Raw genomic sequence first — 12904 nt, 5'->3', positions numbered from 1 at the left:
TACAAATATTGTGTGGGATCCGAATGAAAGGTTTATAACATAAAAGTCACAGACAAACACAAACTACCTGACGGAGACAGCTGATGACCAGCGACTCCCCCTCGTGTTTTACAAGGTAAACTTACTGTTTTTTTCAATGGAGTCTGGTGGCTTTGAAGAGAGCGATGTATCGGCTGATCAAAAATAAGCTTCTTAGTCTTTACCAAAAAAAAGGGGTCCTGTCTGTAATGTGGTCAGACATATGGAATTACAGTTTAAATATATACGTGGTTGTCTGTCAAAAACAAGCACTTTTAGTTTTAACGTCCTTCTGGTCACAGGGATTAAGTTACAGTCAGCCGGCTTTGTGGCTGCCAGCTGAAGAATCAGTCGGAGCTATTCCAACCCTTTTAGTACCTATAAGTCATCTAGACCTCAAAGTTTTTGCAAATGGGGCCAAGTTTAAAAATCAGCAGAATTCCCATTCCACTAATGCTTGTTGTAAAGCAGAATCATTTGGGTTCAATCTGCTCCTTACTGTCATGCATGCAGGTAATAAAAGTACAAAGCTAAAAGACTGTTCTCTGCAGCTAATGTACCTCAGAAACACTCAGACTAAGTGGCGTCTGTGTGTGTGTGTTTGTGTGTGTCGTTGTGTGTGTGTTTGTGTGTGTGTACATGCACCAGATATTTGGGCAATTGGTTGCATCTTTGCGGAGCTGCTAACGTCCGAGCCCATCTTTCACTGTCGCCAGGAAGACATCAAGACCAGTAACCCCTTCCATCACGACCAGCTGGACAGGATATTCAGCGTCATGGGTTTCCCTGCAGGTCTGCACACGATACACACACACACACACACACACACACACACACACACACACACACACACAAGAGCACAGCCTGCGTTAGACTCCTGATTCTGACTTATCTTGAACATGAGTGAGGATGTTGTCCGTACAGTCATGACCGTCACAGTGCCCTGTGGAGTTTGTTGGAAATAAACAGAGTGTGTGTACAGAGGTGTGTATCCTACAGGTCTAACAAACATGTTGAGTACATTTTCTAACTCTTAAAACATTTGCACAGCTGTTTTTACATTTCTGAGCCGACATGATTTACATCCATTTACATGTGTTTACTTGCTATAGGTCATTTTTGGGCACGTTGCAGCAGACTTTCAGCTGCGCCTTTACGACCACTTGTCAGTCAGAAACAGAGTGAAACCATGTGTTTATGTGTGTAGGATCACCTGCATAAATCTATGTCCTCATGCACGACCATGAAGCGTTCAAGAGATCCACAAGGCTCCTTCATAATCTAGGAAATAAACATTGTAAAAACATCAGCGAGTGCATCTTTATCGCTGCTGTTTCTTTACTACCTTCATCATTGTCCTGACATAGTGTAGTGAGTATAATTAAGAGGACAGGCAAAAGAGTTCAAGAGCAGAAAAGGCCTTTGTCTTCGATCATTGTTTTTTACATATATCATCCTACACCAGAGCCGGATTGAGGCACTACATTCTTGTACTCAGTGTACTCGTTGTAAGATATGTAATCAAGGGGCGCTGGTTTGGCTTAAATCGTGTGTCCCCTTTACAGAATTCGACTCCCACCCTCTGCCCTTTGCTGCGTGTCATCCCCACTCTCTCTTCCCCCATTTCTGACACTATTCACTGTCCTCTGTGAAAAAAGGCAAAAAGGCCCCAAAAAAATACATTTAAAAACAAACAAAAAGACATGAAACCAAGCCTACCAACCACTTTCTATTTAAGTTGTATATGGTCCCAAGACTATTTGACACTGCGCTCCTCATGTGAATTGACAGGCACACAAGCGCTCTGCGAGTAAACGCCAGGCGCTCCTGTATGGTAACCATGGAAACGGCTTCTGAGCACTACTGTATCCCTGCCAGTACAACAGTACTTTCTCTATAGGCTATAACAACCAGCTAAATTAGCATTGTTGTAACTTAACCGTTACCAACAACGTAACAAGCCTGGCTTAAGTTAAAGCTGGCGTTACATTACCTGATGCATCCAGTCTTGCGCCGATGCTCTGCCATGCAAAGCCCTCCTGCTTCTGTCCCGGTAACTGTTTACAAAGTGGTTATATATCTGCAGGAACTGGCATCCAGAAAGGATCAGTCTCTCATCCTTTGTGAGTTTTGTGGTTACTGCTCAAGTCAAGTAGAAAAAAGTGCAAGAATTTTCAACTCTGGCAGCGGGCGGTCGTGTGCGTGAGATGAGCACTGCTGCGACAATTTCACTGGATTGTGCCCGCTTGTCACTCCGCCTGTCAGATTGCCCACGCCTCTCTACCTGCTCGCTAACCTCTCATTGAAAATGAAGGACTGGCCGTTTACCCTGTCATACAGGCGTTAAGAAAACATCTGAGCAACACATGAATTAAATGGAATAACTGGATGTAGTTATTGTCAGATGTAATCATGCTCAATGCTGGAGCAGTGTCAAGATTTAACGTACATATTTACACAATCAGCGACTCTTTTTGCAAGATGTCTGTGCTTAGCTTTCAGGTATTTCTCTGATATTATAGTTTGCCCTCAGTTTGTTAAATTACATCGCTCTGCTGCGAGTAGTCGTGTCTGTGTTGCGAAACACGGCTACTATAATGTGATTGTGCTCATGGTTAGATCAGGAAACCCTGGGTTGAAATCGTGTGAGCCCTTAGCGAGATTGTTTCAGTTAGGATTTGTTATTTTGTCCCGTTCTTACAGGACACAAAGGGGGTTAGAATAATCTTTGTGTTTTATTTTTTAAATTCCCTAAAAGTGAAAACAGTGACTGTCATAGACACACTTCATAAAGTTGTTGTGTGTTTCTAAAAGTGTGACGTTGGTTGTGATCTTCTCTGTTCCACAGATAAGGACTGGGAGGACATCAGGAAGATGCCCGAGTACCCAACCCTGCAGAAAGACTTCAGGAGGACAACGTGAGCGGATGCTGTGATGATCTGACCTCGATCAGAGACTCACAGACGATTACACAACATGTTGATGATATCTGATATGTTTTTATACTACATTGTTTAGTGTGTTGTTGTGTTTCTCATCTCACAGGTATGCAAACAGCAGCTTAATCAAATACATGGAGAAGCATAAAGTCAAACCAGACAGCAAAGTGTTTCTCTTGGTAGGTACACACACAAACACACACACAGTATGAGATCATCTGCATGTATAAACTTGTATGTTGTACAATGTCTTGTATGGTGCTATGGAAATGTGCATGTTGTGTTGAGCAGCTTTCTGACTAACAGCCTTCAGAGATGTGTCATCATTTAGAGAGTAAACATTAAAGTAAAAGATTTTTAATCACACCTGTTGGAACACTGTCACATTTGTCCAGAGTTATTCTTCGCATTATAACAAAACTTTGTCCAGATTTTAAACTAAAAGTAATGTGGTTATAATACAGGTTAGATTTGTTACACAAGCATCAGTTGGTAAAAGATTAAATGATGAGTCATGTTGGATTTTGCTTTGTTTTCACAGCGCGTCACAGTGTTTCTCCTGTGTTTAGTCCCTCGTGTTGCTTTTTGACGGTCTACACAGGCAGATAGCGGCAATAGTTGCCTTTAGTTAACACTAGTGTAAAGCCTACATCATTTTAAAAGAGATGCAAATCCAACAGATTATTCAGACATTATTGTATTTGTATGTGTCTGTTTTTATGTTTAAATGTGATGGAGCTGTGTTAACTCGGACAAGCTTTCTATTGTTTTATTTCACTGTATCCCATTGGAAATCTGTTTTTCTCTGGTTCTTCTATTTTTAGGTCTGTTTTAACTCCTCTCACATTAACACAAAAACCGTTAATCCTCACCAAAAACCTTTTTAAGCTGTAAACAATGTCTCAGACTAGTGGTTAACATGAATAACTGCAGTGAATATACAAAGAATAGACATTGAAAATGTTTTCCACGTCTGAGACCTCCTCCTCTATCTCTGCTTCGAATTCAATCTCCTCTTCATCTGGTTCACAAGATCGGTTCAGTTGTTCAGTCTGAGATGTGTGCTTCATGTGGGGGGGTAGTGAATGGGGATGTTTCCTATCTGATGGAGGAGCATAATCTAGTGTTACACATTCATTTCCTATACAGCGGTCATTTCTGACCGGGAACACCACAGGTGTTACAACGTGGACTGAATACTGAAATATCAATGAAAGTGGTGATCAGCAATTTTATATGTTCAGATGTCTAGTGTGGAGGATATCATAAGACCTTGAGGCGATTTATGATTATGTTATGAAATTGTTACAGGAGGGTTAACTCAGGAAGAGTTCACAGATCAATATCTGGTGGAATAACCTGGTCTTTAATCTCAGCTCTCATGCATCTCTGCATGCTCTCCAGCAGTCTGTCACAGTGCTGCTGGGTGACGGTAGGCCGCTCTTGGAGCAGCTCGGCTTTGCAGAACAGTCTGAGCTAAAGATGGTGGAAGAAGCTTTCTAATCTGTCTGTCATTTTAGTGCAAAATCTGTACAACTATTTTCACTCCAGCTCAGAAATGATCTAAATTTGCCTCCACATATCAGTTTATCGAGATCAGGTGAACCTAACAGATGGTTAGCTCCGTCTGTGAGCAGCTACGTGCACAAAAAAGGTTACCAAAGAGTTAAAAGAACATATAAATAATACAAATGCAAATCAAGTGTCATCAGAGCAGAGCCACAGTGTGACAGTAAAACAGAGGAAATGAGCTACAGGAAGTTTCATCTTGATAAAGGAAACTGGTGAGAGACTCAGGAGACATGACAGCCATCACCAAATATTCATTTGAATTGATTTCTCTTTGTTTTTTATTTTACATATTTCATTGTACTTAATTTTGGTGTTATCTCTGGAGTCCATTCAGTCAGGCTGCTCAGATGTGCTGTCTGCGATCAGCACGTCTGATCCGCGGCGCATCCTGAAGGAAAAATTCACAGCATGAGAAAATTGTGTCACTAAAGAATGAATCTGTTTATGTCAGTGGCTCTTGCATGAGGGCCACTGTCTGATGACGTTCTCAAAGTTTGAGTAGCTTTGTCCGACAAGGGTTCAGGAGTCCTACACTGAAGGCTGAACTCACACAAATTGTTCCATTTGATTTCCAATGTACTGGATGTGGGTCACAACTATCCACTACTTCTTTGTAACATGTTGTCTTTCTATTCCGCCTTCAGCTCCAGAAACTCCTCACCATGGACCCCACCAAAAGAATCACATCAGAGCAGGCACTGCAGGATCCCTACTTCCTGGAGGACCCGTTACCAACCACTGAGTGAGCCTTAGTAAACTTTTGCAAGAGGCTTTCCTTTGTCTTGATTCAGCAAAAGAAAAACAGGCCTGCAGAGCTTGACTCCTTAAAGTATGAAGAATTTGCTCTCTGTGCTCTAACCCTCCTTCCTGTGCTGTTCCCCTGTGTTTCTGTTGGGAGGGGCTGTGTTTTAGTTGGTAGAGTATCACAGCTGAACTGTATGTTGAAACATTTAAATCACTGCTCCTCTGTGGTTTCCTCTAGTGTGTTTGCTGGGTGTCAGATCCCGTACCCCAAACGAGAGTTTCTGAATGAAGACGAGCCGGAGGAGAAAACAGAAAAGGTAATTATCCACTACTGCCGAAGTCACAGCGAGGAAATCATTTTATGCACCATTTAATATCACTTAACATGTTAATTATATTATTTTCAGAGGTTTAGGGTCCAAGGTTTAAGCACAAACCTCTGACCTCTGACCTCAGCTTCAAATGCTACTTATTCTTCTGAGCGATGTATTGGTTGGCTGATATTATGGGCCGATATCTCCTATACTGTATCAGTATTGGACATAAAATGTTGACAGCAATGTTTTGAGGATAGAGAAGTGCTACCATTATATAGTCTTTCCAGCAGAGCACAGTCTGACTACCCCATTTTACAATCCTCACAGCGCTGTCTGCCGTAACAAAGGTATTGACAAGTCTCTACCAAAGCAGGTCCATGTTAGCTGCCTGGTGTTAAACAGCCGACTGCTGCTGTGCAATCTGAGCAGGAACTGAGCACAGACGCAGATACATTCCTCCTCGTGGCTTCTGAGAATCCCGAGTTCCTGGATCACATTAGCAGCTGCTGTGTAGAAAGCAACACCTGATCTGAGTGTGTTTGCTTCACACCTGTCTATTTTGATTTGATTGTGTCCTCAACAACCTACACAGAAAGAAAACTCCCAAAGTACCGTCCAACATGTAACTGGCAGCAAAGTAATCTTTCAGGAACAATGCAACAATCAAAATATGTCCACTAAAGCAGGGTACACACTACAAGATAATGGGGCCGATTTTTTGATGGTTCTAAAGACGATCTCTCCAGATGTTCCTGAGGTGTGAGGGATGTTAAGAGTGATTTTACTTCCCCCGGTCTGCTCAGAAGAATGTTGTGGCCACACCGATTTCAGATATTAAAGTAACAATCTCCGACTTTTTCATGTAAATAAATGTCTGTTAAGTCTCTATCTATCACCGAATGAGCTAAGACAATGGTGATTGAGCCTATGGCCCACTGATGAAAGCCTTTGCATTTGCAGTATATAGTATTATTACAGACTGGGTGTTTGTGGTTGGTCTGCCAGAGAGGGTAGGCGGAGCTAAGCGGCTGCATTTCCGGTTTCTGTAAGCATTGCGAGGAAACGGTAATGTTCTATGGCTGAACAAAGAAAGAAAAGATGGATGACTACAGATACAACTTCTAAAATAAGTGAGAATCCAATGAAAAAAAAAAAAAACTTGTCGCTCAGATGAGACAAACAGTTTACAAATAAAAGCGAGGAAAATGAAGAGTTAGAACCGTGACAAAGGGAGCCAGCCGTAGACGACTGATTAAATTGGGAAGAGTGCTCTCGTAAATACAGATTTAATTACTTTAAACATAACATTCGAAATTCACGATCTGATATCCTGCAGTGTGGGGGGAACCCCGAGGACAGCCGAGTATGCACGTGGAAAGAAACAATATCCAATGGGGAAGCAAGCTGACTGAAGGAGGAAGAACAACTACCGCAGCCATGGCCATCGTTCATGCCGTCTCTAGAAACATCCGTTAAAACGCTCTCTCCACTGACAAAAACAGTAATTCTATCTCGCAGAACTCAGGAGGTCTACTGCCACCTCGATCTGTGAGTTGTTAGTGTTATTGTGTTGTGTTGGATCAGAGCTACACCAAAGTTATACAAGAATACAAACAACCATTCAGCCAAGGCACCAGTAGACAAGTAACTGTGTTCTTCAAGCTTAAACTGCTGTGTTTGTCAGTGGAGTCTGGTGGTTGTAAAGTTAGCGATGTAACGTCTGGTATAGCTTTAAAAACAAACAAACTGTTTACTCATAAACAAAAAGGTCCGTCTCTGTTGGGAATGTTTCCATAATGGTGTTAGACACTTTTGAATGCCTACCTGTGGCGGTCAGTGGCAAAAACAAGCACTCTTAGTGGTTGTACTTTGATCAGGAGCATTTGCCTGCAGGGATTATGTTGCAGCCATTGCAGCCCTTCCTGCTGCCAGCTCAAGTTACCTGCTGGAGCAACTCCAAACATGTATGTAGCCAGTTTTTAAAATACCAGAATTCCTTTTAAGATCTTGTTTGGCTTCTTTGTGCTCTTATATTCATCAGAAAACAACAAAAAAATAGGACACAATTATTCCAACCAAATTATTTACACCAAAATGTTTGTGTTATATTTTGAACCACAGCAAACCAGGTACATTTTGACTAAATAACCCACCTACTGTTGTTTCTTATGTTCTCTTGACTCTGGTTGAGGTCACATTAAAAGATTGGTTTGATCATTTTTATGATTCAATCAGATGAACCAGATTGAGTAACAGCCAGATGTAGGGAGAGTCTGCTGTCCTCTGATGGCTCCGTCACATGGAGAGCTTCAGGAGCTGAGCGAGTAACGCTGATTCCTGAAAAACATCTCTGGGCAACAAATTCTGCAGCGTGACCGCTTCAGCTGCAACACACACACACACACACACACACACACACGAACAGACAAGAGCCGTTAATATTCTTAACGTATACAAAAAGGTGAGTTACTAAATGTTTCTGTATTATCTGTTAAGTCACTTTATGTTCATTTAATAGAAAATAATGATGTTTTGTGAGTGACTGTGACTTTAGAACAAAAAGACGATTTCAAGCGACTGACTCAAATGATTTCACACAGACTTCATTTCTGGGTTGCACTAATCAGATTAGATTTTCTGCGCTCCCCACAGCCAGACTCTTAATCACCTTTGCTAAGCTTTTGTTTGTTGCCCCACTTGTCCTTCAGCAGAACCAGACCCAGCAGCACCAGCAGACGACCGGCCAGACTCAGGCCCAGAACCAGCAGCAGGCAGCGGCCCAGCAGGCCCCCGCTCAGCAGAGCTCGGCCCAAACCAACGGCACCGCCGGAGCTACAGGGGGGGGCGCCGGCGGGGGTTTGCAACACGGCCAGGACCAGGGCCCCCCCAACAAGAAACCTCGGATCGGGCCCTCTGGGGCCTCCTCAGGCACTGGGGTGCTACAGTCAGAGTACCAGGTCAGTGGGTTGTTCTTGACTGACTGTGTGTTTTTGTTAATGTAACTAACAAAGCCCATGAAAACACCAAAACAAATAATGATGTTAGGGATGCACAACATTAGCGACATGTTATTGATCAGATCATGGCTTGAAAATGACATATCAGTTGACAGAACAACGCTTTAATTCTGCCTAAATGCTCAATGGTTCCCTAAAAAAGCTTGACGTAATGCTACATTAACTCAATGCGAGTGTGCGCGTGCACTGCCTGCAACACGCCTTTTCTGTCAAGTGTGAAGAAGGGTGCAAGTTTTTCAGAGTTTACTAAAAGGACAGCAAGGTTGCTATTTGCAATGGTTGCTCAGCATCGGTCATGCTGGGGGGGGCAAATGTCATCATCTAACACTGTCTAAGTCGTATGAATATTACAGTTTTATTGGAAAGAAAATGTTACATACAAATAAATATGTCATTTCTTACATAACCTAAGTTTAAGTACTTTTCATATATTGCCCAGTGAATGTGTACATTTTAAAAAGCACTGTATTATGTTATTTCTGCATCCGCCAGTGGGCCACTACAATTAGAGTAGGTATGATATCAATTCCACTACAGAGGAGACTTGATGTTCTCTGCAATGAGGTGGGAAAAAAACATGTATCTAATATATCGGTATCGAAATCGGCAATCAACAAAAAGGGTTGGGAAATATCGGATATCGGCAAAAAAAAATCAACCAATATCGTGCACCCCTAATGAATGTATCTAACAACAAGTGTGATGCCACAGAGCGTTACAACCTGCTAAAAACACAAAGGTCACACTGTAGCACTGGGTGACATGTTCCTTTGTTTGCATGAACACACACAGTGTAGATTAATGTGACCCAGTGAAACGTATCTCATACAACGGCCTGTATGATATCCTACTAAATGTTTGCACGGACTCCCTTTGCACAAGATAGTGACTGCTAAATGTCTGTTTCAAGGTACCCATTTCTGTATATTCAAAAATCATGTCACATTCAGTGAGGACTCTTATTTTCATTAGCAAATTCTAAATAATCTCAGTTATACAAAACATGTAGGACTCATGAAAGTAAAGATAAGAAAAGGACCCTGAGTGCTCCACAAGCACAGCAAACTCTCATGATTTCACTCTAATAATGTAAAATGGCGATGCTCTGCTACAGTGAAAAGTGTTTTGATGTAAGGCCAGCACTATAATAAACAACAACAGTCTGTTGGCTCACTGATAAAGACTGTACATTCCACATGTCCCTGCACACAGAGCTGATAGCAAATCACTGTGGAGCCTGTGAGCGTTGGCTTCCTACTCTGGCATCTGCCGTATCTTTTTCAGGAGGCGTGTTATCACAGGGCCAGAGAGGGCGAGGTGTGTGAGGGGGGGAGTGATGAAATAAGGCTGGGCAGGGAGAGCGTGTGTCAATGGGTGCGCTGCTGCACAGAGCCCAGTGTGATAGAGGTGACTCACTGTGACCTCTCCTGCCTCTGTGTGAGTGTGCTGTGAGGGCCGGGCCACATGGGGGCGACACTATCAGGCTCACGTATCACATACAGATATATATAGCCGTGGCTGAGGCTGCATGTGAGACAGCTGGTCGCTGTCAGGCCTCAGCAGATGTATAAATAAACCAGTGGAGTGGACTGACTCACCAGCAGTGTGGCTAGCTGTCTGACTGAGCCGTCACTGTCAGCGTCCCACTTTTCCCCTCATTGATCCCTGCTCTGCAGGGTATCCCACCATGCACCACTCTCCAATCATTCACATAAACAGAGGCAGTGCTGCACATGTGACCAGGACTGAGCAGACAAGTAATCAGTTCAGCTGAGGTCCTCACAGCCAGCTTCTTCCGCTGACTATGGCTCAGAGTTCAGTTATCCAGCTTTACCATGGAGTGCGTTAAGTCTTCCCTTTTGCGGGCCAAGATGTTTCATCCTTTTATTGAGTATTGTAGTGATTCAGAGTGACGTGACTGTGAAAAGTGAACAAATAGACTGATAGATCATGACTTCTACCACAGGTCAAACACCAGATAACCCACCACCTCTTTTAAACTCCATAGCCCAGTTTGAACGTAGACTCTGTTTGTTCTGTAGTCTTAGAGACAGAGATGGAGTGAAGACTGACTTGACAAATTGAGTATTAGTAGGCTCAGTTACACTAATCATGACGAGTTAATGGCTGACTATCCCATTTTAACAAATCAAAAACACACGATTTCCTGATTTTAATGCTTTAAAATAAAATATCAAATGATAAAGTTTGTGTGCCTCTCTTAGAGGATGCAAAGACAGAACCACACAGATTGTCTTCAATAAAAGGAACAACATTACTCCAGTTTTTGTTTTTCTGCAGCTGATCAACTGAAGACAAAACTGTACACTACAAGCTTCTTATAAATAAATGTCTTTTGACATTTGGTAAACTAAATTATTGAAGGACATTTTAGACCAATCACAGCTTATGTTGCCCCCACAGGGTATCTGTGCAGCTACTGTAGTCATAATGTGTAGAAGCCACTAAATGTATATAATGATGGATGACGCGTCTCCATCTGCTCTCATTGTACGGAATTGATGCCAAAATAGCCCCGTGATAGGCACTGCAATCTTGCGATGGTGACGTCATTCAGAGCCAGAGACTGCGCAGTAGAGATCAGCTGGTGGAGCCGCCGTAGCCACTTCCTCTAACCAAAACACACACTTGACTTACCGAAAAAACATCGAAGATCCCGCACGCCGGCGTGTTTAACAGCAGAACAGCTTCTTGTGTCGGTCTGAAGCAGATATTCACGCTTATGGAAAGTTCACTGACTGTAGTGTTAGTGTTAGTTACGTCTCCTCTCCTGTTCCTCCTCTACTCTGCTAATCAGGAACAGAACGCTGCAGGAGCCCCATTTGTCAACGGAGCTGTCAATCATGTAAAAGTAATCTTGTCAGAAAAATGAACACTTGGACATAAATCAGCATGATAAGAACTAACTATAATGACAGAAATCATGTTTGAGAAAAATGTATTTGACGTGTATTTAGATTTTATAGTTTGACTCATGTCCCATCTGTTAACATGGAGGAGGCGGGCTTTATGACCTATACTGCAGCCAGGCAGCAGGGGGCGATAGAGAGGGTTGCACTTCTAGGGAGCTGTCATGTCGTCCATCTTTTTACACAGTCTATGGTAGAAACACTTAGGAGGAGGCACTTATTTTCCCCTATGAAGTCTCTGGGTGTGAAATGTCAGAACTATAATTTGTAAATTCTAGATCCCCTAAGATTAAACTAGACCATTAAGTTGGGTGGGCTTTAGTGCGTGGCTACCTTGTGATTGACAAGTTGCAAACATGGCGACCTGAAAGATGTTCGGTTCAGCTCCTGTTGCACTAAAATGCACTGTGAGTTAAACTCATGTAGCTACATTAAGTTAAGCCATTAAGTAGCCAAAATTAGCATCCCAGTTAATACCGCAGTCACTGAGAATTACAGATGCACTTTGCTAACCAAGCATGGCTAGTGTTAGCTGATAACTTTCGCTAACTAAGGCATTATTATAAATCTACCTTTAGTCTACAGGTCAAGCTTGAAAAATATTGGATCCTACTTCTTTCCCATGATGCAATCAGGAGGAAAAGGTATTCAGATGCTAAAAGTAGCATCACTGCTGACTGCTGTGTTTTCTCTCCACCCCTCCCCTCTGTCTTTCCATCAGCACTCCGGCCCTCGCCTTGGTTACCAAAGCAACGTCCAAGGTTCCACTCAGCCCCAGAGCACCATGGGATACTCGTCGTCATCCCAGCAGAGCTCCCAGTACTCCCACCAGACCCACCGTTACTGAGGCTCCCTATCACTCCTGGACCAGCAGAGGAGGCGGCTCCTCCTCCCTCAGCAGCCTCCCCCGCCCGGAGCATTACATCATTCCAACTCAACCATCCTCCTCCTCACCTCTCCCTCACCTTTGACCTCCTTCCTGACGACCTTCGCCGGCGCAGGAACATGAAGGCAAACACACATAGGAACCAAAAAATGTAAACGAGAAGTTGTGGCTCGTTTGGCTGGTGACAAACTGAGAACATTGTAAGATAGATGTGAAGGCCTCCCTCTCACAGAACCATGGCACTTACAGACACAACGATCCTCAGCAGGAAGAATCGCAGCTGTGTTCATATATGTACATTATATAGCACCTTTTTCTATTTGATTTTTCTCTTATTTGCTAGAGTTTTCAAGTTTACCTTGATAGTTGATGTCATTGTAAATATTGTTACATACTGAAGCGATCGGATGAAATGAAAAACAGGAGGAAAAGCCCTTTACTGTCATCGTTAGTGTAACGTCACCTTTAGATAATCAAAAGA

The 12904-nt window shown here is 42.8% G+C and overlaps 1 protein-coding gene across 2 annotated transcripts in view; it reads left to right on the top strand.

Annotated features, from left to right (window-relative positions):
• Positions 1 to 12658, top strand: part of cdk19 (cyclin dependent kinase 19) — a 60848-nt gene extending 48190 nt beyond the window's left edge. For both annotated transcript variants that reach the window (XM_069656676.1, XM_069656668.1), the window contains 7 exons: positions 667 to 810; positions 2867 to 2936; positions 3064 to 3136; positions 5174 to 5271; positions 5512 to 5590; positions 8302 to 8547; positions 12259 to 12658. In XM_069656676.1, coding sequence (XP_069512777.1) covers positions 667 to 810; positions 2867 to 2936; positions 3064 to 3136; positions 5174 to 5271; positions 5512 to 5590; positions 8302 to 8547; positions 12259 to 12384 — 836 coding nt within the window. In that variant the 3' untranslated portion in view covers positions 12385 to 12658. The remainder of the gene's footprint in view (positions 1 to 666; positions 811 to 2866; positions 2937 to 3063; positions 3137 to 5173; positions 5272 to 5511; positions 5591 to 8301; positions 8548 to 12258) is intronic.
• The last annotated feature ends 246 nt before the right edge of the window (positions 12659 to 12904 follow it).

This window comes from Semicossyphus pulcher, unplaced genomic scaffold (assembly GCF_022749685.1).
Source record: "Semicossyphus pulcher isolate SPU_LCO1_2020_fin unplaced genomic scaffold, fSemPul1.0.p SCAF_11, whole genome shotgun sequence".
Taxonomy (NCBI): Eukaryota; Metazoa; Chordata; class Actinopteri; order Labriformes; family Labridae; genus Semicossyphus; species Semicossyphus pulcher.
The sequence above is the reverse complement of the archived record's forward strand: the minus strand, read 5'-3'. Positions and strand labels throughout refer to the sequence as shown.